This window comes from Scleropages formosus, chromosome 12 (genome assembly GCF_900964775.1).
Source record: "Scleropages formosus chromosome 12, fSclFor1.1, whole genome shotgun sequence".
In the NCBI taxonomy this organism is placed as follows: Eukaryota; Metazoa; Chordata; class Actinopteri; order Osteoglossiformes; family Osteoglossidae; genus Scleropages; species Scleropages formosus.
Genome location: NC_041817.1, coordinates 17526446 through 17552643, shown reverse-complemented (window position 1 = coordinate 17552643; position 26198 = coordinate 17526446). Strand labels below are relative to the sequence as shown.

The 26198-nt window shown below is 44.8% G+C and overlaps 1 protein-coding gene across 1 annotated transcript in view; it reads left to right on the top strand.

Annotated features, from left to right (window-relative positions):
- Window positions 1–5470: 5470 nt before the first annotated feature.
- Window positions 5471–26198, top strand: part of nbeal1 (neurobeachin-like 1) — a 36434-nt gene continuing 15706 nt past the window's right edge. Inside the window, 26 exon segments of the mRNA XM_029256727.1 lie at window positions 5471–5587; window positions 6562–7080; window positions 13934–14025; window positions 14830–14991; window positions 15133–15214; window positions 15304–15431; window positions 15517–15599; window positions 16723–16808; window positions 16916–17243; window positions 17448–17554; window positions 19083–19166; window positions 19498–19596; window positions 19756–20327; window positions 20804–20880; window positions 20883–20935; window positions 21101–21220; window positions 21406–21712; window positions 21811–21893; window positions 21996–22085; window positions 22168–22339; window positions 22624–22757; window positions 22870–23029; window positions 24549–24651; window positions 24818–24974; window positions 25301–25459; window positions 25648–25807. Coding sequence (XP_029112560.1) covers window positions 7030–7080; window positions 13934–14025; window positions 14830–14991; window positions 15133–15214; window positions 15304–15431; window positions 15517–15599; window positions 16723–16808; window positions 16916–17243; window positions 17448–17554; window positions 19083–19166; window positions 19498–19596; window positions 19756–20327; window positions 20804–20880; window positions 20883–20935; window positions 21101–21220; window positions 21406–21712; window positions 21811–21893; window positions 21996–22085; window positions 22168–22339; window positions 22624–22757; window positions 22870–23029; window positions 24549–24651; window positions 24818–24974; window positions 25301–25459; window positions 25648–25807 — 3649 coding nt within the window. The 5' untranslated portion in view covers window positions 5471–5587; window positions 6562–7029.

The following is a 26198-nucleotide window of genomic DNA, read 5'->3' as shown; positions in this document are numbered from 1 at the left end:
ACTGAGTCCCCGGCTACTTTAAAAAAGAAATATAATTATTTGTCCTGACGTGTCCATTGTGTCTCTGCTTTACGTACAGCTATAAGTATTTGTCCTCCATGACGTAAAAGCTGAAGAACATTAGCTAACAGCCTTCTAGGCAAGGTGTGCTGGTGGACATTTCAAAGACAGGGACAATGAAGGCTTAGCACAGTATGTAACAGATGTGCAATAGATAGAATATGCCAGGTGTCATAGTTGTTATGTTTGTAGAATTGTAATGAGTTAGGTAGTGTTTACAAAAGCTTTGCAGGAAAGCAAGTAAATGTAAAATACACCAATAACTATACAGCTGTATTACAGGGCTAAAGCCATGCTGAACTTGGTCATCTCATTCCTCTGGTACATGACCACCCTGTAGCTGGTATGCTACCAAAGGGCAGCCTGACTACCATGCGGCTGTCCTCATATGAGGCTTCCTCCCTCATGTTCTCTGCTTCTGTTGAGAGTTTCTGCAGAAGAAATGAATACATGTGTACAAACTAAATACTATACTGTATCACAATCCCTTTTAATTTACAAACTGCTTTAAAGGTTGTCCGGGAAAGCTTGAGATTAAATATTATTATATATACCCCTGAATCACCTGTTTCTGCAGCAGTGGAAAATTATCTCTTAATTATGGATGGTAAAGCTACTCATTTCTGAAAGATTACTAATGTGACTCTCCTCTGAACGTTTTCAAAAGGTGCTGGTAGCAGTTATTTAGTATGATATATCAGAGTACTCACCTGTTTGGATATCTCTCACTTTGGTCCGTTAGAACCATACATGTCTATAGTTAGTTTGATCGGTCTGTCTTTGTACCCACCAGCATGTGGTTGTGGCTGTTTGTACCCATGTGGATGGTAATTCTGTCTCCAGGAGAACCAGCCTTCCTTCTCCAACAGGACCAAAGGAGCAAATCTACAACTGCATGCATGAAGATGACTGAGCTCATTGTGATGGGGGAGATAGAGCTCTCAGGAAGTCATAAGTTATGTGTTGGTGTTGGGTGGGGGGGTGTTTCACGATGGCTTTAGGTGTGGGTGAAATGTGCATCGAAGCAATGTGCCCTCACCCATGGTGTTGGGGGATACTACACGATGTGTTTAAGATCCTCAGAGCATCTGGGCAAATACCTGTCCATGTTGTATTATATCCATGTCTTAGAATGTCAAATCAGCTTTACCTTTAAATAACTCCACTGGTCCAGTTAGTAAGTGTATTTGGTTTTTCTTTTTAAATGTCTCAGTCTGATCTGTTCTTCTGGGTTACCAAGATTTTTTTTCTCGGTCAAGGAATGACAATGTCGCCCAGGATTTGTACCCAGAGTAGATCTTTGCGAGTCCTTCTACAAGCCTGATACACAAAAAACAGTATTAAACTCTCAGCTGTGTTCGGCTCAGGATTGTTTGTTTTCACGAAAACCACACCACTAGACTACACACACAATGTCTACAACCACTTATCCCAAACAGGGTTGCAACAAGCCGGAGCCTAACCTGACACACCCTAGGTGGGATGCCAGCCCGCTGCAAGGCACCCCAAACAGGACTCGAACCCCAGACACCAGTAGACTACAGAGAGGCAAATATACTCTTACTTAGACTTAGGTCCACCTGTGCAACTGGGCACATTGGGCAGCAAGCACTCCCAATATACTTTACCAAAAAAACAGCAGCGCAATTTGTTGTCCAAAAAATATAACACTTTTTTAATTGGACATTTTTGAAAATTAAGACCTGCAATGGAAAAGGGTATTAAGTTTGGTGTGGTTTTCCAATTTTTCTGTTATCTAAGCATCTGAAAGGGCTACTCCACTATGAAATATGAAATGCTATGAAATGGCACTGATGTGAATCAAGTTACACTTAAACAGACAAAACAAACAAACAAAACAGAGTTTCCGTAGCAATGAGCCGTGTACAGCTATGTGTGAGTGACGGAGAGAGTGTGTTCCACTCATTCATTGTAAGTAGTGTACCTAGCAGTGTAAGTCACCTTGGTGAATAAGGTGTGTGGGCTGGTAACACTACACAGTATCCCTTGGAAGTCATTTTGGAGAAAAGCATCTGCTAAATAAATAAATGTAAATATAAATGTAAACTGAGGTTATTGTTATATCACTCTTCTGCTGAATTTTTAGTTAATTTATTGAGTTAATTAAAACATTGCATTTCTGTCGACATATGAAAACTTGTGAGGATGACTGGACTAGTATAGTGAGTATGAGAACTGATAATATCCTATCTACAAACAATGCAAGTCCAGTGAAACAGGTTCTTCAGTGAGAAGCTCTCTTGTTTATAGACATCAATGCCAGCGCAAGTAAGGAACCACTTCATACAGCGTATCTCTAAATACACTTAGTGTCTGGCAAAAGGTCAGACAACGTTTCAACTGTAATGCGTGTCTTGAGTTTATTAGATTTTATTGTGGTTCCGATATTGTGGAATGACCTCCCTCTCTCGCTCAGAACTGCTGAATCTCTGTCTACATTTTAGAAGGGTCTTAAAACTCACCTCTTCTGGGCTCACTAGTCCCATGATCTCTTAAGTTCATGTAATGTATAAGTGTTCATGGTCTATAACTTTGAGATCATAATTGTAGAATAACAGGTAAACTTTCATGCAGCTACTTGTGTAATGTAAATGCTTAACTGAAAAAAAATAGGAATGTGATTAGGAATTGCTGATATTCAGAAAATTTTATACAGATACTCGTGTGATGTACATTGGTTCATATGTTGGAAAGTAACAAACTAACTGTGCTTTACAATCACACGTCTGCATCTAAGTCTCTCTTTCTACTAATGTAATGCACACATTGTATTTTCTGTGAGATATACAGTACATTGCTTTGGAGAAAAGCATCTGCTAAATGAATAATTGTAAATGTATTCGATTTTGAAATTGGTCAAGTATTTCATCCAGAATAGCCAATAGTTTAATGATTTGAAGCAATGCAGGTTAAACTTCTTGCAGAAGACTTTATTTTTATCTACAATGCTACCCTTTTATTATTTTTAACCTCTCTTTCATACATAACACACAAGCATGAAGACATAATCATACAGGTGGTTCAAATAAGAAAAATATACACAATCATAGTGGTGGTTCATCTAATTCTCTGTACTGCAGCCAGGAAAATGTACAAAGTGAATGTGATTCTGATGCCTTTTAAGTCATTTAAAGTGAAACAACAGTGTACATATCATCACTACTATTGGTCACTAACAGTAGTATATGCTGCAGTAGATGTGTTTCACCATCTTACACAGTATTTCAGGGGCTGAATAAGTATTTTGTACCACACATACAGAAAGAGCATCTTGTCTTCTTAAGAGTGCAAATTGTATGGGTGGTGAAGCTCTGCTTTGATGACTCTCCCACACACACACAGTGAGCCAGAGCCTAACCCAGCAACACAGGGCACAAGGCTGGAGGAGGAGGGGACACACCCAGGACAGGACACCGGTTCGTCACAAGGCACCCCAGCCAGGACTCGAACCCCAGCCCCACCAGACAGCAAGACGGGCCAAACCTGCTGTGCCACCACACCTCCTGCGTAACACTAAAGAATCTCAAAACACTGCAGACTACCTGCCAAAAGTGACTCATCGCTATAAAACATACGTCCTAGGTTAGTTTTCTGAAATTTACTTTAATATGTATAGTTAAAAAGCATGACTGAGTTCTTCTGCTCTGTTTTCCTAGAATTTTGTCCTGTATCTTTCATAACGTCAACGTCCGAATGACAAAGAGTTAAATCTGAGCAAGTGAATAAAAAAGTACTCGGTGTTTCTGGCACAGAGGTGTTGACAGGGGTAAAAGCACGGAGTTGTTGAGGACCTGGTGTCCATCCGGGCCCAGGCAAGGGCTCTGAACCACTTGAGAAGAATGCGAACCCAGAGAAAGCGAGGCACCCGAGGTGGGGCAGCTAATGTGAGGCCTGCTTCAGGGACAGAGTGAGCGGATTGCTCTGGGTTCCGCCAGTTAACGTAACAGAAGTACAAAAACTGAATAATGTCTGCTGTACATCTTTAAAATGACTAAGAGTGAAACAAAGCAAGAAGATGTTCATATCATCCTCTTTGTAGAAAACCCTTACATGTGATTTACATACAATCTATAATCCTGTTTTAATTAGATAGATAGATAGATAGATAGATAGATAGATAGATAGATAGATAGATAGATAGATCCCTCAAGGGAAATTATTATGTTACAGCAGCAGAATACAAGTCTTAAAATACTTGCAATATAAAAAATATAAAACAAGTGGAAAAATACAAGAAAAAAAAATATGTACAATTATATATACAGCTGGAGGAATAATAAATAAATGTGCTGCAACAAGCTGCCACTCGGCTGGCGCCATATTTGACTACATGAGTTTACAGACAGCAAAGCTTTGTGATGCAGTTTAAATTGGTCAAAACCAGGACTTCATGTGCCAGTTGAATGGTCAGGTCACTTTTACACTGCTGTTAATACTTTTCATTCCATTTTCATCAACCGCTTTTCCTGTGCAGCAGGGTAGCGGTTGATCCGGAGCCGGTTGCTGGCTGTTTTCAGCACTGACGTCGATCCACTTCTGTACTGAAAATAGTAGCTTATTTCATGTCCAAAAAACGCAGAAGTGTAAATCCGTACAGAAAACAAATCATGTGAGCTGAAGGAGGCGTTCTCCACAGTGGCTTTCACGTTACAAACTTTCAGTAAGTGTCACCCACGGACCGCTGTGGCAGCTTCCGGTTTCTGAGTGTATTTTGACTTGAATATTTGCATGACACTCAGAATCCCACATGAGGAACACACACACACACACATTTTCAGAACCGCTTGTCCCATACAGGGTCACGGGGAACCGGAGCCTACCCGGTAACATAGGGTGTAAGGCCGGACGGGGAGGGGACACACCCAGGACGGGACGCCAGTCCGTTGCAAGGCACCCCAAGCGGGACTCGAACCCCAGACCCACCGGAGAGCAGGACCATGGTTTAACCCACTGCACCACCGCACCACCGCACCACCGCACCCCCTCCACATGAGGAACACAAAGAACAATATTTATATTTATTATTGCTTTAACATGTTTCATTACTCGCAAACTTTTGAAAAGTAAAGAAATGTTTTTAAGCTTTCCAATATGCTGTTTGTTTCTATTACACCATTTGTTACATATTATAACTGACATAGAGCAAATGTGGAAAAACTCCCGGGCGAAGCAGAACACTTCCAATAAACTGACGGGTTTACGCAGTACCGCATCCGTGGCCAGTTTGGGCACGAGTGCAGATTCGGGCTTCTGCTGTACGACCAACCAATCCGCGTCGACCTGACTTTCTGGACCCTAGCAACCGAGATCCACCCTTAGCAACCGTGCGGAGCCGTCGCGACACCATCGCCGTAAATGAACAGAATAGTGTCGCAAATATCAGCTCGTAAAGAGTCGAAGAAACGTCGCTGTGGCCGTTCGCTTATAGTGGGTTCCTTCACCGTGCGGCCGTGAGGGTTCGGCGCTTCCACCACGGCACTGACGGTCTAGGTCACCTGTTTGGCAGGTCGGTTTGTGGTTGTTTTACGTTTAGGATCATTGCAGACAATTTTGATCGTTGCGGGCTTGTTTTGGAGGATTTTCTCTTCGTTAGAGAGTAAAAAACAGCAACCGAGTGTGTGCGGTGTTACCGCTGTGGTTCACTGCTGCTTGCTGCCGTGTTTAAGTTTGTCTGGAGCTGATTTGCCTTCTTTCTGCTATATAATATATCTAACTAATTACTCTACATCATTTTACGCGACTCGACACGACAGAACTTTAGCAGACGTTGTGTGTCAGCTGGACCTACTAACTTTCCCACTATCGCTAAGTTGAGTTAGTACAATGTAACAACTGTCACTGATGCTTTTCTTTTGGATTGACCGTTTTACCAATAATGCAATAACTCGTATATCGGATAGGTTATATATATATTTTTTTATAGAGCTGTCATACTTTTCTCTGCATTGTCGACTTAGTTCTATGTATCGAACTTCTTATTTTCCTTACAAAAATTAGAGAACAAAAATGACAATAAGTATAGTATACAGGAGGTAGGCGATCATTTCGGTGGAGTTTTCTTTTTAACCGTTTTAACTCAGTTGAACATCTGGATCACCTGGGTGTGGTTATGTTTGCAGTTAGGTTATGGTTACTTTTACTCAGACATGTAAGTGTACTTGAACTGTCATTCCGATTAGCACCGAATTATTACAGGGCTAGCATCACAGCTGTCTATAAATAAAAGTCAAGGTTATTTATTTGTTTTGGTTTTTTTCTTCAGTACGCTTGTTCGCAGGTAAACTGGTTTCCTGAACTGTCATGTGGGGTTGTGTTCGGAATGTGAAGAGTTAAGTTTCATTCCCTCACCACTGGGAATTTGGACTCTTTGCTTTCTGGGAAGCTGTGGTCCTCGTTTCAGTGTCACTCCTTTTTTTTTCCCTTTTCTTTTACCTTCATTTGTTTTTTTTTTTTTTTTTTTTCTTCTTTTTACCTCCACAGTTTCGCCTGTTGAGCTCGTTTGGACACGGACACACACACACGGAAGAGGAACTGGAGAAGAGCCCGTGTGAACTGACAGATCGCCGATGCTGCTCTAAGGAAATACGAGTCTCTCGACCTGCCAGCCTGTCTACCTGTCAATGAGTAATTCATGAAGGAATCCGTCCACAGAAGCACCGCGAGCCCCGCTCCCCCGCAACCCGAGTCGCCCCACTCCCACTGGGAAAACTAAACAAACCCGACTGTGGAATTCGATGTTAATTTTCTTCACCTAAGAAGAACAACGCATCGAGTCGTGTTCCGTTTTTCCATTTATCCGCCGGTGCTCGCGGTAATACCGGACGACTGTAAAACGTTTCGATCGAGCGCACCGGGATGAGCGTGTGCTGGCGGAGAGCCGTGTAGCGGGGCTCGCGCGGCAAGGCACGCGCTGCCTGCCGCCTTGTGCGCGCGCGCGCCGGGGGGAGAATGGCCTCGAACGAGAGACTCTACGAGGTGTGGATGCTGTACTGCAGTAAGGTAAAGAGCTCCCCTTCATCACCAGCTGTGCCGGAACCGGGGAGGAAGGGCTGTGTGTGTGTGTGTGGGTGTTTAAAATATGTGATAATAGATGTGTGTTCGTTTGCATGTCATGTGTCGTGTCGTGTACGGCTTCGTGTTCAGAGGTAACTGTGTCATGTGAGCTCCGTAGACACCCCGATGATGATGTCTCTGATTCTGGATTTTTACCTTGGTCGACATTTTTGTGTGTGTGTTTTTGTTTTTTACTTAAATGATTGGAAAATGTTAACACAAATGACAGTGCTGAAAAAATTAACGCGTGGGGGTATTGATATTGAAATGCGTGAATAGGCCAATATTTTTCGTTTTATTCCTCTGCCTGTATCTGTAAAGCCGCACACTGTATACGGCGGCCTGCTCCATTGCGGTATGTGTGTGTATGTGTAGTGTACACCCCTCACAAACCGCTGCGTTAAACCCTTGGCAGGAACGCGCTCTGACGCGGGCTGGGCGCGGGGCGTGAGCGAGGGGCGCCTCGTGGCGGTGTGTATTTCCCAGAGATTTCCCTCACTCGCTGGCCCTGTGGAAGATGTTGTAATGCCAGTAGCGCGGCGGCGCGAGCAGCTCGCGCGCGCATCCTTTTATTCACGCGGAGGGCAAAGCCTTCACCTTGGAAGGGGGAGTCCGCTTCTGCACGCGTCGTCGTCGTCAGTCTGAGTGTCGCGTGCGCGTGAAGCTGCCACCGGTTTGCTGCGTGAAGGCACTCGACTCGCGAGTAGCGACCGCATTTCCTCACAGCGCCTCGGTATTTGAGCACATTAATCCTGCCAGTGCACAGCCAACTGGGATTTAAGGCTTCTGGAGGACATCATTATCGCACTGTGCGCTCAGGCGAGGTCTGCCGGTGGCAACCCCCCAGAGAGGTCCCCCTGTGTCTGCGCGTGCACGCACAAGGTTCAAGGTGCTCGCGCGCGCACACACACTCAGCGGCACGTTATGTAATATACACCGGACAAACATGAAATTCTAGTACATTATACTAAATATGAATAATAATAGTGGTCTTGAATTTATAATTTGGCTTCTCTGTTCTCTTATTCTCATTTTACTTCATATTTTTGTTCTGCTGTGCCTGGTTTAACTGTCCCTGCACTGAATTTGCATTCTCATATTCATATCTCTAGCAGTAGTTATTTATTTTTTTTAAAATTGGATGAGTCATAATTTTGCATGTGTTTTTTGGTACAGCAGCTGAACTGCTTTGTCTTTCTAATAACGGTTTTGCTTCTATTGTATTGGCCTGGTACCCACAGAACTATTAGTGGATGGGGAAATGGGTTAATGCATCTCCAGGGCTGCAGGTTTGGACAAGGTTTAAATCTGGTTCAGCCTGTATTGAGTTTCCATGTACTTCCCATGTTTTAATTGGTTTCCTAAAGATACTGTCTTCTTTCCACGGTGCAAAGATGTTTGATTAAGGTGAGATGGAGACTTTGAATTGCTCTTTGTGTGTATGAGTGTATAAATCTCACTGCCCTGTGAAGGACTGGCATCCTGTGAAAAGGGTACCCTATACCACACCATACCCTTCTTGGATAGGCTGAGGACCAAGACGAGTAATGGATGGATGCATTAAAGTTAAAACCAGAACAGGTCACAAGATATTTCTGTTGATTGTGTAGGTGGAAGAACAGGTTGGCGATGTCTATCTTATGCTCTTTGTGCAGTTTGGCAACCTTTTTTTATAGGCCTAGATGAAGTCCTCACCTGAACTGTAGTAAACATGTGGTCTCAGATCCAGAAAGTTTCTACTTGGCAGCAGTACATAAATGGATAAGACTGATAACCGAAAAAACTTGGAAGTGCAGGTAGGAAAACACCCACCCCTCCCCTTGACTCTGAATTTTGCTATTATGTAAACACAGCTGAATTCAAGCCATTGGCCAGCTGTGTGTCACACCAGCTATGAGTTGTTGTTCTATCATTGACCAGTGAAAACATCACTGTACAACAGTCAGGTGCTCCAGTTTGGAATGCACTTTATTCCAATCAGTTCTCATTCTCATTGTTTGTAAGACTCAAGTTGAAAGATTGCCAGTCCAGCCTCTGAACTGTTTTTGTGGTTGGTTTTCTATTCCTCCTGTGTTTCTTTAGCTGAACTAATTTAATCTCATCGCAAGTCTTCCAGAGCTAAATTATTGGATGTGTAATAGAGCTTGAGACCTTCCTTGTCTCTTGTTCTGTCTGCTTCCAAACTGGTATTAAAGGTCAACTCCAGTCTAGATGGTTTCTTCACATAGGTGTGGCCTGTTTGCTGCCACCTCAGTTCAGGAATTGCTGCTGCTGGACTGTGTGTGTGTGTGTGTGTGTGTGTGTGTGTGTGTGTGTGTGTGTGTGTGTGGTGGTGATATCACAATTCTGTCACATAGTAGAAACAAAGAGTTTAGTTTTGCAGTGTCATGCCAAAAGCTGGGTGCCATACACATTTTTCCCCTCATTGCAGTAATTGTATTTTCTGAAGTCTGAAACCTCTGACTTTTTTTTTTTCCCCGAAACTCCATGCAGATTGAACTGTACTACTATACCTGAGAGAGACATTTTATTTAAGATGCAGCATCATTTTTGTTTTCTTTGAGAATTACCAGTGCTAATTTCAGGCCTCTACTCCATACCGTGATTTCCGAGCGGCCCCACTCAGCAGCTCATCTTGTACTGTTACTTCAGCTGGTGTTGTCTTTCTTTCCTTTGCTTTTACTCCTACAGTGGCACATTGGATGCTTTTGAGCACCAGGCTCACTCTTGTACCTGGTAACAGTGTCCTTTTCAGCACACTGCTTTCTGCTACCCCTTTGCTTTGCTTTCTGGAGATCGGTCTTGAGTCGCTGTGTCATCCATTCTGCTGCTGACTGGACGGGTGCCATATCTCTTTACACCCAACCCTAATGCTTCTGTGCTCAAATCAAGGTGCTCACACTCCCTGATTTAATTATTAACTGTGGGCTGTAGCCAGTGTTCTTCCTTGCAAACTGTAGTGCTGGACTGGGCATCTGTAAGTCTGTTTGGGGATGTCTCTCCACTATTCGTGAGACTGAACTGTCTTTCTGTTTTCCTGTCTAGGAGTTCACAAAAAGGGACTCTGCAAAATAGTAGTGCTGTGTCTGCCGAACACTGAAATATAGAGCACGTGTAAGTGTAGTGTAAGGGGGTTTTACTGAAGGGGCATTCTTATTCTGGCACCCATGGCTGTGTGCGAAGAGGAGCTTTCAGGTTTGCAGGCCTGTTTTTGCACAGTTGTGTCACTGTCCGCTCTCCGTGAGGATCCAGATCTGTCACAGTGCTGATCTGGAGATGGCCAGACTGCCATGGTATTCACAGCTGTTTTTCTTGTCTGCGGCTGCTTTCGTTGGTGAAAGCCACAGAAACAGGACTCTGTTTTTGGGGTTTCGTTCCACTTCAGCTAAAAGCTGAGCCGTACCCTTGCAGGCTGTGTTCCTTTGCAGAGAGCCCCAAAAGTGGCTCAGATTTTTATTTCATGTATGCTTTTTTTTGGTTGTCTTTTTTTTTTTTAAGCTGTAACTTTTTAGGGAAGCTATTTTGAAAAGAAGCTGGAGGAATGCATCTGAGGGATTAAAGGTATTGAAGGGAAAAGCAGGAGAAACTGCTGTGGTTTCACATATTTACCCAAGCAGATTATCCATTTTGTTTCTTGGTTACAGTTTAATCTGCTTCTGCACTGCCAGAGAAAGGGGGGGGGGGGTAGCAATGGTGGAAGCAGAAGAGCCAACATTAGCTTCTTATGAATATTAACTTTCATAGAAATGAGCAAGTGGATTGATAATTATATAGTGTGTGTGTCAGAGGTGACATTTATTTATTTTAATCCCCCCCAGCAGTTTCTAGGCTTATGTTCCCATCAAGATGTTGTGTTTTCAAGAAGTGCGAGGTTCTCCGGATATCGCCAGAAAGGCCGTCAAGCCACTGAGGGCCTCGCCCTTGCTCAGACCAACCCTTGTCTGTGCTATAAATGCTGTCGACATGGTGACATAAGCCATTTTGTGAAGAACCCAGTCTCTTCCACTGTTGGTAGGTGTGGTTCTGAAAGTGTAGGTCCAACCCTCTCTCATTGAAGTTGTTGCTGTAATCGTGTTCCTTAGGTGGTATTTTTCCATAATTGGATACTTTTGTTTAGACAACTTGGGTTAAGTACTTTTTGCTTGGATACAGCTGTAAGACTCCTTATGGAAGTTGTAGCCAGAAAAAATTCACTGGTTAAAGTCTGCCCTTTATCACCAGCCTGTGTGTTGTTTTTGAGAAAATTTATTATTATTCTCAACCCCCTACCCATAAAACAGATGTTGTGGAAATACCAAATACATGTTAAAATCTGTCGCATACCTCATCTTTTATTCTTCCTTTCACTAAATCAGGTTATACATGGTTAATACTTTTGTGGTTGAAACTTCTTGAATGCATTGCATCTTAAACAGTAATGGTGCTCTGTGGATTCAGTGTCCTAGGAAAAAATCCCCATTAGATGATGATGATTCTTCCTGGCATTACCTGGTAGTGCAAAGTGTGGTGATCCTTGTTTACTTGTGTAAGCAGTTCTGTTTGCCCAGTTGTTAGATTTTCTACTGGGGTCAAGAGTATTACTGGGTGACATGGTGGCATAGCGAGTAGCACTGCTGTCTCACAGCGCCTGGGTGATGTGAGAGGACGTGGGTTCAGTCCCTGCTCAGTCTGTGTGGAGTTTGCATGTTCTCTCCTGCGTGGGTTTTCTCTGGGTGCTCCAGTTTCCAAAGACATGCTGTTCAGTTGGATTGGTGACTCTTGGAAAAAGTCACCCATATTCTGTGTGTGTGTGTGTGTGTGTGTGTGTGTGTGTGTGTGTGTGTGTGTGTGTGTGTGTGTGATAGAGAGAAAGTGTGTTTCACTGGTGTATGGATGAGTGACCCATTGTAAGTAGTGTATCTAGCAGTGTAAATCACCTTGGTGAATAAGGTGTAGGCTGATAACACTACAGAGTTCATTGGAAGTCACTCTGGAGAAAAACATCTGCTAAATGAATAAAAATAAACATAATGTACTGCAAGTTCTAACTAGGACCAGCAACTCTTGCACAAGGACTGATGTATTAAACTAACCTTCAAGTGTTGTGCAGCTACAAAATTGTTCCTTGGTACAAGAGTAGCAATGGCTGTTTAGATATGAAAAGATCTGCACGTTGTTCAGTCGTCTTTTGCATATTCTGTCATGATGGATCTCTGGGCAGTGAATGCCAAATTGTTTGACAAAACTTTAATTATTGTAGATTAAAATAGGATCAACTGTGACTCGTAAACTTGGGTCATACTAGAGTGAGACTCTGGTATGGTGTCATCCATAATTAGTGCTACAAGGATGGGAAGAAGTGGGTTAGAGATGTCTGTAAGCTTTAGCTCAGGATGAGGGCCAGGTCATAGGATCCTCTTTAGCAGGCTACAACAGGAAGGGTCATGTGACAGGGGTTGGAAGACTGTAGGAAGAGCAGCTGTACTGGGTGGGAGAAGATCACATGAGGGGCATTAAGTCTTCGTGGCTTGAGCGGATGCAGGAAGGTGAACTGATCCTCTAAATTATCAAGATTCTTCTTTTTTGGATTTCTACTTCCAGTGTTTCCAACTCAGATGAATGAAGAGCACAGTCATCTGAAGTTAGTAAGTTGCTTGTTAATGCCAAAGAAAACTTTTGTGTGTGTGAGAGAGAGAGAGAGAACTAACAGTTGCTTTGATAAATGGATAGCTGCATTTCACTGATGTCAGGGGGCTATTATGGTCGTGTAACAGCTTGGATCTTAGGATCACGTGGCGGTCGGTGCTTCACTTTGTCCTTTTCACTGTGTGTTTATCGGAGTCTTGACTGTTTCTCTGGGTTGAGCTGGTTTGACCCAAAACTATCTTGAGGAACATCAGGGTGTGCCTCCCTCCACAACTGGCCCATTAATGAATGGGTGCTTGTCAGACTTTTACTTAGAGACTGAAAGAAGCTGTTCTTGTTACACGGGCATGTGCTGCATGGCTGTTGCACACTCACTCTTTATCCCAGTGATGTCACCAGGAATGGTGCAGAGAGGACTTCCTGTTCTACAGGATTCTACATAGACAAAAGCAGGCCCACTTCCAAGAAATACAGCTTGGTGTTGGATCTAAGGTTTTCACATAGGTCTTGTTGCGTTAAATTGGCTTCCTCCCCCCAAACCACTTGTGTCTTTTAAAGGTTCATGGTTTTAAATGACCGGCTTTTTCTGAGCTGAATGACTGACTGGCTTTTCTTGGAGGTTGTTTTATGAGTGTTCTTGGCACTACTGTGCATTTTGATCTTCAGGGAGAACTCTACTTTGCGTTCCTCATGTTTCTGTTTTACGCTTACACAGTTTTAGTTTTCCTGATGTTTGTCTAGCTAACTGTGAAGCTATGTCATAACTCTACCCATTATGGGCTTTGTCACTCTACTGTAGTGTTGCCCAGCTTGCTTGAGATGTTGGTGCGTTTGGAGGTAACTGTGGGATGGCCTGCTGGGTGGCACTCTTGGAATGCAGGGAATGCATGCGAGACATACTTGTGATTGTCTTTGAGGGCTGGGAATGTGGTGCGGCCTGTTAGCTGAGACTGGGTCACACACCACTTGCTGCCTGCTCCATGCGATGCATCGCAGCCCTGTCAGATTAGATTAGGTCAAGTCACAGGCTTCAATGTGAGTTGCTATCTGTGATAAAGAAAATAATGGCTTGCAGTTTAGCCATTACATTGAGCTTCCTCTTAACACCCTTACGCCATTCAATTGAGTTTACTTCACCTTTTTCACTGTGCACCTGTGGCCCTTTGTCTTGTAGAAGGATCCAGACTACTTGAAGCTGTGGCTGGAGATTTTCATTAGCTCCTATGAGAGATGTCTGGACGTGGACTTCGAGAAGCCACCCACCAGGTGAGAGACTTGCTACCGGAATTGAGCAACTATTCCGTAGCCCATTCCTCAAGATTTTGGACTGGGGTGCATTTGAGGGTGTAAGCTATGGAAGTGAGTTGAAATTCTGGGCAGTAGCACAGAAATCCAGTTCTGAACCAACCAGAAATTACACAGATATCATTGTTGCATTGCTGATATGCACTTGTTTTATCTCTGGGTGATTGACTGATTCCACTTGTCCTGTTCAGGTCATGTCTGTCCTGTCCTGCCTGTCTATTCACGTATATCGGAATGACAGCAAATGAGCTGGTGAGAGAGACTCCTGCTTTGCAAGGATGTACTTTTCCCAGCTGTGGTCACATGACTGGTGAAGTGCCCAGTCAGATTAGGTTATGTAATGCTCAACAAAATGCAGAGGGGTATTGTGGGATTGGAGAGGGGAGCATGGAGTAGGCAAAGCATGTTAAATCCCATTAGATGTGCTGCACCATCCCCCCCCCCCCCCCCCCAAATCTGTTGGGCACTGCAGCTGTCTTGCACTCCCAGAGGTTCTGTTCAGTTATTTGCTTCTGTCACAGAAACATGTGTTTTCTTCAGTGTTGCATGAAAGTAGCAGGTTCTATATTCCTTTTGGAAGAATGTAAGTATTACTGTGCTGTTTTTCAAGAAATATAGATCTTTGATAAAAGAGCGGTAGGTGTTTACCCTCTGTAGTGGTTCAAATTCTTTGTCGTTATGGGTTAGCGCATGTCTCCTATTGTTTACTGCCATGCTTTCATCTATTCTTCAGACCTGATGATATGTCCCCTACCCTCCTTCCAGGCTGGAGGAAATGCCCCCAGTGATGTCACTGCTGCCGGACAACATCTTGCAGGTTCTTCGCCACCAGCTACTGCAATGTGTCCAGAAGGTGTCTGATGGGCTGGAGCAGGAGCAGCAGAATCTGTCCCTGCTTCTTGTCAAGTTTCTCATAGTGGTCTGCAGGCGAGTGGCGTGAGGGAGTTCTGGGCTTCCAGCCCATATGTCTCTCCAGAATGTGGCATCAGACAGCAAGCTTATACCCATTGCTTTACTTGCAGTAATCTCATGGTGACAACTTTTTTTTTTTTGTTTTTTTTTAAACAGGAACCTTTCCAATGTGGAGGAGATCGGCACCTGCTCTTATATCAACCATGTTATCACTATTACAACTCTGTACATACAGCAGGTCAGGAGCACCTCAGGGCAAATGACCTTGATCTACCAATTGCTGCTCATCTGGGCATAGTTTATTAATCTCTTTCTGTTACTGTTCAGCTAAAGACGAAAACAAAAGAGAAAGAGCTGGCGGATCAGACTCCAGCTGAGGAGTTTGTGCACCATGCCCTGGCCTTTTGTGAGAGCCTGTACGACCCCTACCACAACTGGCGACACCGCATCTGCGGGTAGGTCAACCTCTGAGGCCCACCTACACCGGCTGTCTGCCAGGAATGTTAGGGCAACCAACTGATCTTCTGTGCTTCTTGGCAGGGACCAGTTGAGTGCTGTGGAGAAGAGCAGACAAAAGTTCAAGGCTGCCCCACTCACGGTTGAGTTTGTCCCTTTTTTCTATCGTAAGTGTCTCAGTGTTCAAACGGTACCAGAAAGCCCTTGAATACATTTTAAAATGTGCTCATGGTGTACCTCAGTGCCCCTATTTACTGATCTGTTCTGTCCCAAGTTGATACACATTAAATGCATACAGGAATACATTTACCTACCTTATCTCCACTGTACCCTTATGTACAGATACTTCCACTCACCAGCAATGTGAATGCTTTCACAATACTTTATTGCTCTCTTTGGTCCCACTTGTGCTCTTTAGGATTTGGACACCCCCCCCTCCACCCCGTATGTGTCAAATTAGCTTTTTGGTTAGGCACACAATATGGTTTGCTAGTGTTGAAAAACTTAATTGGTGAAGTGAGATTTTTACCGAAGAATGAAGTCTGTGTTCACTGTGGAGGAGCAAGCCACGTTACTCCGTGTGTCGATCTGACGTGCTGGAGCACAGAGACAGCACTTCTCTCCAGGCCCCAGCGGGCCCCTACTAGAGAAGAATCTGCCTTTTGTCTTTTCTGTTTGGAGAGCAGCTCAGATCTGCTGATAGCTCCCGGAACAGCACTCACTGTGCACAAATAGGCTCTGTGTGGCTGCTTGTCTTTATCTGCACCACAGAGAACTGCCATGCCTGACTACCACGGGCTTCATCTGGGACCTGTTTCTTAGCAGGGTGGCAGGTTTGATGGAACAGGTGGTAGGGAGAATCTAGAGGAGGATTTCTTTATTTACTGGCCCAATGGGGCCCAATTCCAGATAATTTGGTTTGTCTGGGATGATGTCTGTGTGTTTGGTTTTTGATCAGTTCAGTGGGTTATTGGATAATTTTGTGTTCTGATATGGTTAACAGGAGGGGCAATTGGAAGATTGGAAAAAGGTTTGTTTACTAGAAGCAATATGTTTTTGGTTGATGCAGAAAGACAGTGCAACTATTGTGGTGCTCTGCTTTATTTGCATGGGAGGCATAAATAAAACCTGTCAGCCTGTGTCATACCTGCCCTCAAGCACTAAGGACTTGGCATAAGGAAACAGGCTGCAATACCTGTTTGTATAAGGCCTCTGTGTCTTTCCTTTTCTACAAGTGTCCTGTATGGTATTTTCCTTTTTTCATGCTATCCCTTTGGTTTCTCATCTCAGAGTGTTTCCAGGAGAGCGAACACTTGAAAAACAGTCTGAAATGTTGCCTCCTGCACCTGTTCGGTGCCATCGTGGCTGGGGGACAGGTGAGTATCGAGCAGGAATCCCACAGGGGAGTGTGGCTGAGAATGAAGGGGCACAGGTGGTGGTGGAAGAAGAGGCTTAGGGGTGTGTGTGTCCCTCTCCTCTCCAGCACAATGCGATCCTTGCCATTTCTCCGGCGACCATGGAAGTGCTGTTGGGTGTTTTGGCTGACTGCGAGGGCTCAGATGGAGAGGACTGGGACTTGGATGTTCCAGACCGCATGGCCCTGCTGACACTGGGGTGCCTGCGTGAAGTGGTGCATAGCCTACTGGCCAGCAACTCGGACCAGCGGCAGGTGGAGATTGGTGCTGTGCTGGAGAACTACTTCAAGCTCCTGAACTCTGACCCTGCTACCATGCAGGTCAGGGGGCGGGTACCACTGCAACGGTCACGCCATTGGGAGTCCCGCTTTGTGGCCCTCCAGGTGCACATGTTAGGTGAGCATTTTGGTATCCAGCTAGATCCCACTGTACTTGTGACTTCTGATATATATACTTGGATGTTCCAGACCGCATGGCCCTGCTGATGCTGGGGTGCCTGCGTGAAGCGGTGTATAGCTTACTGGCCAGCAACTCAGACCAGCGGCAGGTATATATATGTAATTTGAACCATCTCTCCTGATTTCACCCTCCTTTCCGCAGACACAATTCGGGAGATGTTTGAGTGTTCCGATCGGCCTGTGCTGCAGGCCATCTTCCTCAACAGCAACTGCTTTGAACACCTGACCAGACTGCTGCAGAACAGCAAGGTAAGGTCTTTTGCTGTGTAACAGAATGGCAGTGTGGAGTGAGTGTATGCGGTAAATGATGCTATGGGGCTGTGCAGCCTGAACCAGACCTGTTGGGGCCCATGGCGCACTTGTCTTTCAAGACACTTGTTCACTTTGCACACTGACTTCACGTCACTTCAGTCTGGTTCACCTCCCTGGCATTGGAGCATCGTGCCACACCACAAAGAGTCCGTTCTCCTCTCCTTTTTTGTTCCGCTTTACACCTGACACGCTGCCTTGTTTATTCACTCCAACAGCTGGTTAATGCTAGGTGTAAGGCAGCTGAGAAGAGCCAAAAAGATTTAACCAACAGATTACTGACAGCAGAGGGTGAGACACAGGTACTGGCCTGTCCACCGATTCTGCCACCATCACATCACTGACCAACAAGACAGTCACTCCAGTACAGGGCAGCTGCAGTAGTAAGTTGCCTTCAGGGATTTTTCCTTATTTTCCCTGTTACTTTAGGAACAAGGTGAATTTAGCCAGGAACAAGAAAAAGTATGCTCTGTGATGGAGTGACTGCTCTGTTGCTCCTACATTCTGTTCTTGATAGTTATATTTCCATACCCCCTTCTGCTTTTTGCCAACCCTTTCTTGCTGTCGTATCTGGGTTTGGTCATGTGGGGTTGTCTGTATGGCATGATGTCACCTTGCTGATGTGTCTACAGGCAATCTGCTTGTCTTAATGTTTGTGGGCAGTTGTTTCTGAGTGAGGGTGTTTTTGTTTCTGTTTTAATTTCCTTGTTTCTCAAACCACAGCCTCTTTCCTGCTGGCCCCCTCACTCCCTTGGTGGTGCTGCGTCAAGGGTGGTGTATGGTTGCACTTTTAGTCAGCCGACTGGGGGCTATGACTGGACTGAGCTGTGTGTGTGGCGCTCTCAAAACGTGCAGCAGTTGCACTTGGTGTGAGGAGCCAGAGAGATTGCTTGGGTCTCTGATTCTGTAGTCAAGCTATACATGTGCTGAGAAAAAGTGTCACTGCTGTTCGCTGTAAACTCTAGTTCTAAGCTTGGTTCTGTAGAGACCAACGTGTATGATGTGTGAAGGTTTGTAAGAGTGGGTACCTATCCCAAGCCCTCAGGCTAAGTGCAATCCAGTTTGCTGCCTATTATCTGAAATGATTTGCAGCTACTGCACTGTAAGCTACTGACATTTATGTTGTGGTTGTTGGTCAAATAGACCACAGGCTTGGGTATTTTTCCAGAATCAGTCCCTTTCTATTCCTGCAAGTATACGTCCGCATGCATTTGGAGAGCATGCTGTCATCTTGTGCGCGCGTGTGTGTGTGTGTGTGTTATATCCGTTGCAATGATGGGAGTCCTGGACTTGAAGCCATCAGGCTATTTATGTTGCATCTCCAGTTGATCTGTGTTGCATGCAGGGCTCAGTATGTCCTTTAAAGCAGGAATAAAAGGGGACAGGTGCATTTAGTTGGACAAGGAGGGTGTGGAAATGAACTGCTGCGTAGCTTGGCAGCACAAAGACCTATTTGTCCTGTACTCAGGTATTTCAGGGACGGCTGGACTCCCTAGCTGTGGCCACCATCCAAACCTTGACCACTGTGATGCATAAGTCCCCAGCTGCCAAGGTGAGCTCTTCTGAATACAACCAGGTCTGTTCAGTAGAATGCAGGTGGTGCAGGAGCTCCGTCTCTCACTAGGAAAATTAGAGATTGATGTATATGCATTAAAACCATTAAATAGCTAAGCCATGGTGGATCAAAATATGTTCTAAGAAAGAATATAAATAATGCAAAAATGCATGTGCCCAATTTGTGTAACTTTTAAATAATATAGAGTGAACTTTTACTTATGGGGCAAACTACTTAGTGATGCTGTGACGGGTGTTTTTGTTTGACCAACTGCATTTCCAGCTGTGAACTCTTCCTGTTAACTCTTCCTTAATGCCTTATTCCTCAGGAAGTGTTCAAGGAACGCATTGGATACACCCACTTGTATGAGGTGCTCGTGTCTCTGGGGCAACCATCTAGACGCTTGTTGAAAGAACTCATGAATATGGTAACGTGACTATTGCTGTGTATATGTTAGAAGGTGCTATTCACTTTCCTACTGATTGGTTCCCATATTTGTACAGACAAGTAAGAAAATGCTTTCAGTGCTGCTGTTTTGCCTTTTCCTGGTCTTTGATCTCATCCCTCTTAGTGCTTTTACTTCCAGGCAGTGGAAGGGGAGCATACATCTGTAGGAATCCTGGGCATCAGCAATGTGCAGCCACTGCTGCTGCTCATCCAGTGGCTCCCAGACCTGGAGTCTCCAGAGCTTCAGATTTTTGCAGCAGACTGGCTACGAAGGCTGTGCAGCCTGAACCGGCAGACGCGTGCCACCTGTGTCAATGCTGCCATGGTCATGCGCATCCTGGACACGCTGGGCTGCCATGCCCGCCTACACCGTGCTTGTGCAGAGAGCCTGATTGCACTGCTGGGTGCACTGGGGAGCCAATCTCTAAGTGGGACAGAGCTGTTGCAGTTGCTCCGTCTCTTGCGCACAGACGATACCCGAAAGCCACACCCCTACGTGGGCCCTGTCCTAAAGGCAATTCTGGGCATGGTGCGCAAGCAGGGCCTGGAGAGTGCCATGCAGTATTTTGACCTGTCTCCAAGCATGGCTGGGATTGCTGTGCCAACCATTCAGCGCTGGCCTGGTTCTGCCTTTAGCTTCCTTGCCTGGCTATGTCTGGACCAAGACCAGCAGGGCCCAGCCAAGGGGGAAAAGAGAAAACAGCTGTACAGGTAAGAACAGGGTATGAGCTACTGAGGAAGTGGTGTGAAACAGATCTGAATAATGGCTGTATTGAAGTAATGTTTAATTTTTTATTAATGATGAGTGAAGCTCATGTTTCACATTCAGACCACACACTGAGGAGGTGTTGTGTGATGTTTTAATGGTCAAGCAGTTACCTTCAGATATTAATATTGTTCACATCCCTTGTCTTATTTTAATGTGAAACTGAAAATTGGAAGAAGCGATTTACTGGTTCTAGAAGAGTAAGAAATGGAGGAGATGCAGAAGGACTATGTTAGGCATAGTGGGCCTCAGGAAAGTGACAGTTTAATAGTGTGAAGTCATGACTGTGCTTTGGCAAGCAGCTTAAATGACTAGGAAGCGTAGGTTTCCATGGAGTTAGTGAGTGAGAGTGTGCTTCTGTGAAAGATTGTGAATGTTCATTGTGTGAAGCAGTTGCTTGTGGGCTTTTGTGTGCACGCAGCTTCTTCACCGCCAGTGGGACGGGGTTTGAGGCCTTCATAAGTACAACGGGGATGCTGGTGGTGGCTGTGTGCACCAAAAGGAGTATGTCACTGTCATGCTACCAGAATATTGCTTCTGTGACTCGCTGTGGGTGAGTGACATTTCCTTGAGCAGTTGCTGTCACTGGGATGACCACTGTCATCCACCATTTCCTGTCACCAGTTCATTGTCCGAAAAGTACTTGATGCACAGATTGAATTGTGAGGGTTTCAAGCTAAACAATGCACGTGTGTCTTTCTGTGTGTTCTATTCACAGCACAGCATTGGAGTGGTGCATGTACCAGGGAAGAGGCCTTTTGGACAAAGCTTGGTTTATATCTATGTGGATGGGCACCAGAAGCTGTCTGCTCCACTGAAATGCCCAACCATGACAGAGGTAAGAGGAACAATGTCAGGTGTGCTTACTCCAGGGTGGAACATCTGTTGAGTAAGAGCAGTGTAGGCTCTGTGCTTAGGAACGGACATGAATGACATATATGCACATAGTTTTATCAAATATGTATGGATATACTTAGATCTTTTGTGGAAGACTAAATGCTTAAGTGTGGTGGTTTTCTTCAGCCCTTCACATCCTGCTGCATTGGATCAGCGGGCCACAGGACCACCACACCTCCCCCATCCCAAATCCCGGACCCTCCCTTTTCCATGGGCTCTGCACCAACCCGCTCCTCCCTGGGGGGCATCCTCTCGGGCCCTGGCTGGGGAGGCCTTCTTGGGGGAAAACCGGAATCTGTCACCAAGCTCATCTCGGCAGGGACACAGGACAGCGAGTGGGGCAGCCCTACCTCCCTGCAAGGCCAGCTGGGTAGTGTGATGGTATTCCATGAGCCTCTGCAGCCTGCCCAAGTCAAAGCCCTGTGCAGCTCAGGTCAGGGTTGCCAGTTGTTGATGGACTACTGGAGATTATATGTGCCCAGTTTTATGTACGTTCCTCTCTGAATATGACATTTCCCTCATTCCACGCAGGACCAAACTGCATCTCTCCGAGGAACCAGGAGTCTGAGCTGGGAGACCTTTCCTCCAAATTGTTGTTGCACTATTCTCCCAAGGTGCCATTTTCCTGTCGGTCTTTCACCTCTGTCTACATGCATAAAGCAAAGTGATGTGAATACTGATACTGGCGACTGCTTTGCACCAATATATTTTGTCAGGCATGCCGCAACCCTATCTGCCTGGACCTGTCTCCAAACTTGCTCCATGGACGACTAACGGGGAATAAGGTCATCAACTGGGATATCAAGGTATGCTGTTGGGAGAATACTCAAGATCTTTTTTTTTTGTGGTGTTTTTCCTGTAACACTGTATCTCCCCCTCTCTGCCCAGGACATGATTAACTGCGTGGGCGGACTACCTGTGCTTTTCCCTATTCTGGAGCAGCTTGCCTTGGTGTCCCTGGACCTTCAGCCCGACTCAATGGTCTCAGAGTTCATCACCCCTGAGCTGGCCACCCCTGCTGAGGGGGACTGGGTAATTCTGCCCTCAAATAGGGCTTCAGGTAAATAGCATGAAACATTGGAAGTTTGCTTGCTCTTGTCTGTGCCACACCTGAAGAACTTCCAGGAGTGTTTTTCTGTTTGCTAAACGATTTAATTTCAGCAGCACCAGTGGATTGGTTTAAAATTCTGCTCTGTTCTCATGTCATTTACTGCTTTTAACCAGGAGTTACAAAAGGTCATCTTAGAGATATTTGGCTCTCTTCTTCCCTGGTGCACATGGTACACATTACACATAACTGCAGATGCACAAAAGTCAGACAAATTGTTTATTTTCATAATTCAGAAGCCCGTCTAGAAAAGAATCTCGCTGCCACCTTCCTGCTGGTGCTCAAACACTTCCTCCTGAGACACCCAATCAACCAGGAGAGTTTGCTACACTCCCATGGAGTAGCCACCTTAGGCGCCCTGTTGCAGAAGGTCAGGCATCTTGATTTTTACCATCCTGGTCTTGCCCTACAGCAGCTTTTTTGCCACAGAGCTCTGTCTCTCTTCCTGGGATATAAGGGATTGCCATCTGTTCTGTCTGTAGTTGCCTAGGTACTTAGTGGACGTGAATGTTCTAGTGGCTGTCCAGCTGTTGGTGGAGCAGGTGACCATAGAGAAGAACTCCCAGCTTCTGCAACAGCTGCACACGCATCTGCTCTTCAACTTTGGCATCTGGAACCAGGGCGATTTCCCCTTACGTATTGGTAAGATGTTTGTGTGTTGGTATACACTAGCATTGAAAACTTTGGAATCACCCAGAAATTTTCATGTTTTTAATAGAAATTTATACTTTTTTTCACCAAGGGAGCATTAAATTGATCAGCAATGATAGTCAATACAGTAATCGTGTCATAACATTTTTATTTCATATAACTGTTCTATGGATAAAGCAATACATTCGTTAAAGAATCCTCCATTGTGCCAGCAAGTCCGTCAAAGACAGTACGCTGGCTTCCTGCTTCCTCACCAAACAGGTGATGGGAGAAGATGTGGGTTTGATCCCCACTCAGTCTGTGTGCAGCTTGCATGTTCCTCCTGTGTCTGCGTGGATTTCCTCTGGGTGCTCTGCTTTCGTCCCGTAGTTGAAAGACAGGTGGATTGGTGACTCAAGTCGTCGTGTGTGCTTGTTTGAGGGAGCGTGACAAAGTTTGTTTCTCTGGTGTATGGCTGAGTGACTCATCATAAGTAGTGTATCTAGCAGTGTAAGTCACCTTGGCTGAATAAGGTGTGGGCTAATAACACTAGTGCTCAGTGGAAGTTGCTTTGGAGAGAAGTGTGCTAAATGAACTTAAATGTAAGTATGCTTTAGGTCATTGTCCTGCTGCATGATATTTGCACTAATGAAGCGCTGACCACAGGGGAAGGCTTGATGTTAGAAAGTTTACCACTATTTTATGGTTGTTATTTTGCCCCCTTTGTAAATGTCTCACCTTCCTATTACCAAAGCACCATACCATTACATTTCCTCCACCATGCTTGACAGAATACACCATAGACTCTTCCAACACCCTTTCATTTGCTCTGGATATCACGTATGTTCTCCTCCTAGATCTAGACACCTCAAACTAAGACTCATCCATCCATAACACTATTTTCCGGATATACACTGACCAGTGTCTGTGTTCTTTTGCCCATTTTAACCTTTTATTTGCCAGTTTCAGATATGGCTTTTTCTTTGAAATTCTGCCTATAAGGCCAGAATCCCCGAGTCTTCTTTTCAATGTTGACACTGGTATTTGACGTGTACTCTTTAACGAAGCAACCAAATGAAGACCTGTAAGGCGTCTATTTCTCAAACTAGACCCTGTACTTATCTTCTTTTGCAGTTGTGCATCTGGCTCTTCTGCTTTTTCTGTCCCGTTAGATCCAGTTTGGCTTATTCTCTCAACACAGTAGTGGACACCTTTGTATAAAATCTTCAGTTACTTGGCAATCTGATGCAGTAATCAGTAATAACTATTTTCAACATTAGTAATGATGTTTTGGCTATATTTGTAAAATGTAATGGTACCTTTTTTTTTTTTTTTTTTTAAATAACAAAAAAAAAAGTGATTCTTTCAAAAACATGAAAATTTCTGGGTGATCCCAAACTTTTTAACGCTAGTGCACATGCATGTGTGCCTCACACCTGGTGGTCAACAGGTTCATCACAAGGCCAGTCAGAGCTCACGACTTGGTTTTGCGCCATGGTGATTACAATGAGCGCTTGTGTTTGTGGTGAAGGTCACATCCAGTACATGTCCACCATCATCAAGGACAACAGGAAGCAGTTTAGGAAGAAGTATGGGGTACAGTTCTTGCTTGATACCATCCGCCTCTACTATGGGTGAGTCTCCATATCCCATCATGCTGTGTCGGTCTGCTTTTGTGTGATTTGTCTTCCACTGGTCATTGACCCAGCTGTTTGAAGCTGGTTTGTGCTTCACCCCCACTGTATCAGAGTACAACACATGTTTGACAATGCCGGATTGTGATCCTTTCCTTCACTGTAGGAGTGGCAACAGGGATGGAGACTTGAGTGAGGATGACATCCGCACCATCCGTGCCTCACTCTATGGCCTACTCAAGTATTACATCAGCAAGGGTGTGACACAGGAAGAACTGCAGAGTATCTTGGGATACATTGCTGCCATTGGTGATGAGGAGCAGGTGAGGGAGGCCCATATGTCAGTCCCAAATTTGATAAAGGATTTGGTTGTATAATAAAGGAGAAGCCCAATGGAAGCAAACAAGATCCATTGTGTAATGCAGCATGAAAGCTTTCACCTTGACGGTAGGGTTCAGTGAACTAAGCAAGGTCTGTCACATTTTCAGCCATCATTGTTCTTAGTCTCGTTCCATTTTACTCTACTTCAGCCCCAATTCATTTTCTTCAAATGGATTTTATTAAGGGAAAGAATTTTCCTTACCTATACCATCTGTCATCTCTCATGTTCTTCTCTGGTTTCTGACCCCTTGCTTCATGTCCTGTGCAGCTCTGTGGGATGCTGGAGCTGCTGCTTACCCTCCTGCAGACAAGTGGAGCACGAGATCAACTCTTCCTGCTGCTCTTTGAACCGGGGGCAGCTGACACCTTCTATGCCCTTTTGCTCAACGGCAAACACTCAGATCGCCTGCGTGAGCTGGTCTTCAAGGTAGGCAGCAAGTAGCTCTGTAAGTAAGGGCTGCATCTGTAAATCCCAGCAGGGTTAATGATGCATCCTGAAATATTATTAGCTATAAACAATTTGCAAAGAAAAACAGCATGTTACATCTACTCCGTAATGCAGCGCGCCAGCCGTATGCCGCAATGTATGCACATGTGTGTTGTGTGCCTTTACAGCTGTTTGAGCGTATGCTAAGATGCGACCGTGTCTACGAGAAGAGTAAGCAGAGACTGAAGCTGAGGGAGGTGGGCTACTCTGGCCTAACACTCCTCTTCTCAGACTTGCATGTCACACCTGCCCTCATGAAGAGCCTGCTCAACCAGGTGCTCTGCACAGGTGAGCTGGGTGCCTTCTAGAGGATTCTTTTCATTCCGTTCAATGATTTATGTGAATTAACTTGTGCTTTTGGGGGTTCCACTCACCATTTGTCACTGAAGCTAATATTTTAGATTGGCTTTAAAATCTGAGTAGGACGTTATTAAACAGAGTGTGTGTTGGGATGTCCTTGCTGAGGTTTGTTCACATTAATATGACTTTGCAGTGGGGTGTGAGAGCAGTGTAGCGAGACTACTTGGCTGAGATGACCTGTAGGCAGAACCACCAGCACGAATGCTAGTTTAGAGGGTTTAGCTTTCTGTTCATTCCATTTCAGATCCTTTGGCAGGCTTTTATTCCATAGGACTGTGAGGGTTTTTTTTTTTTTTTTTTTTTTTAAAAATTTATCTAT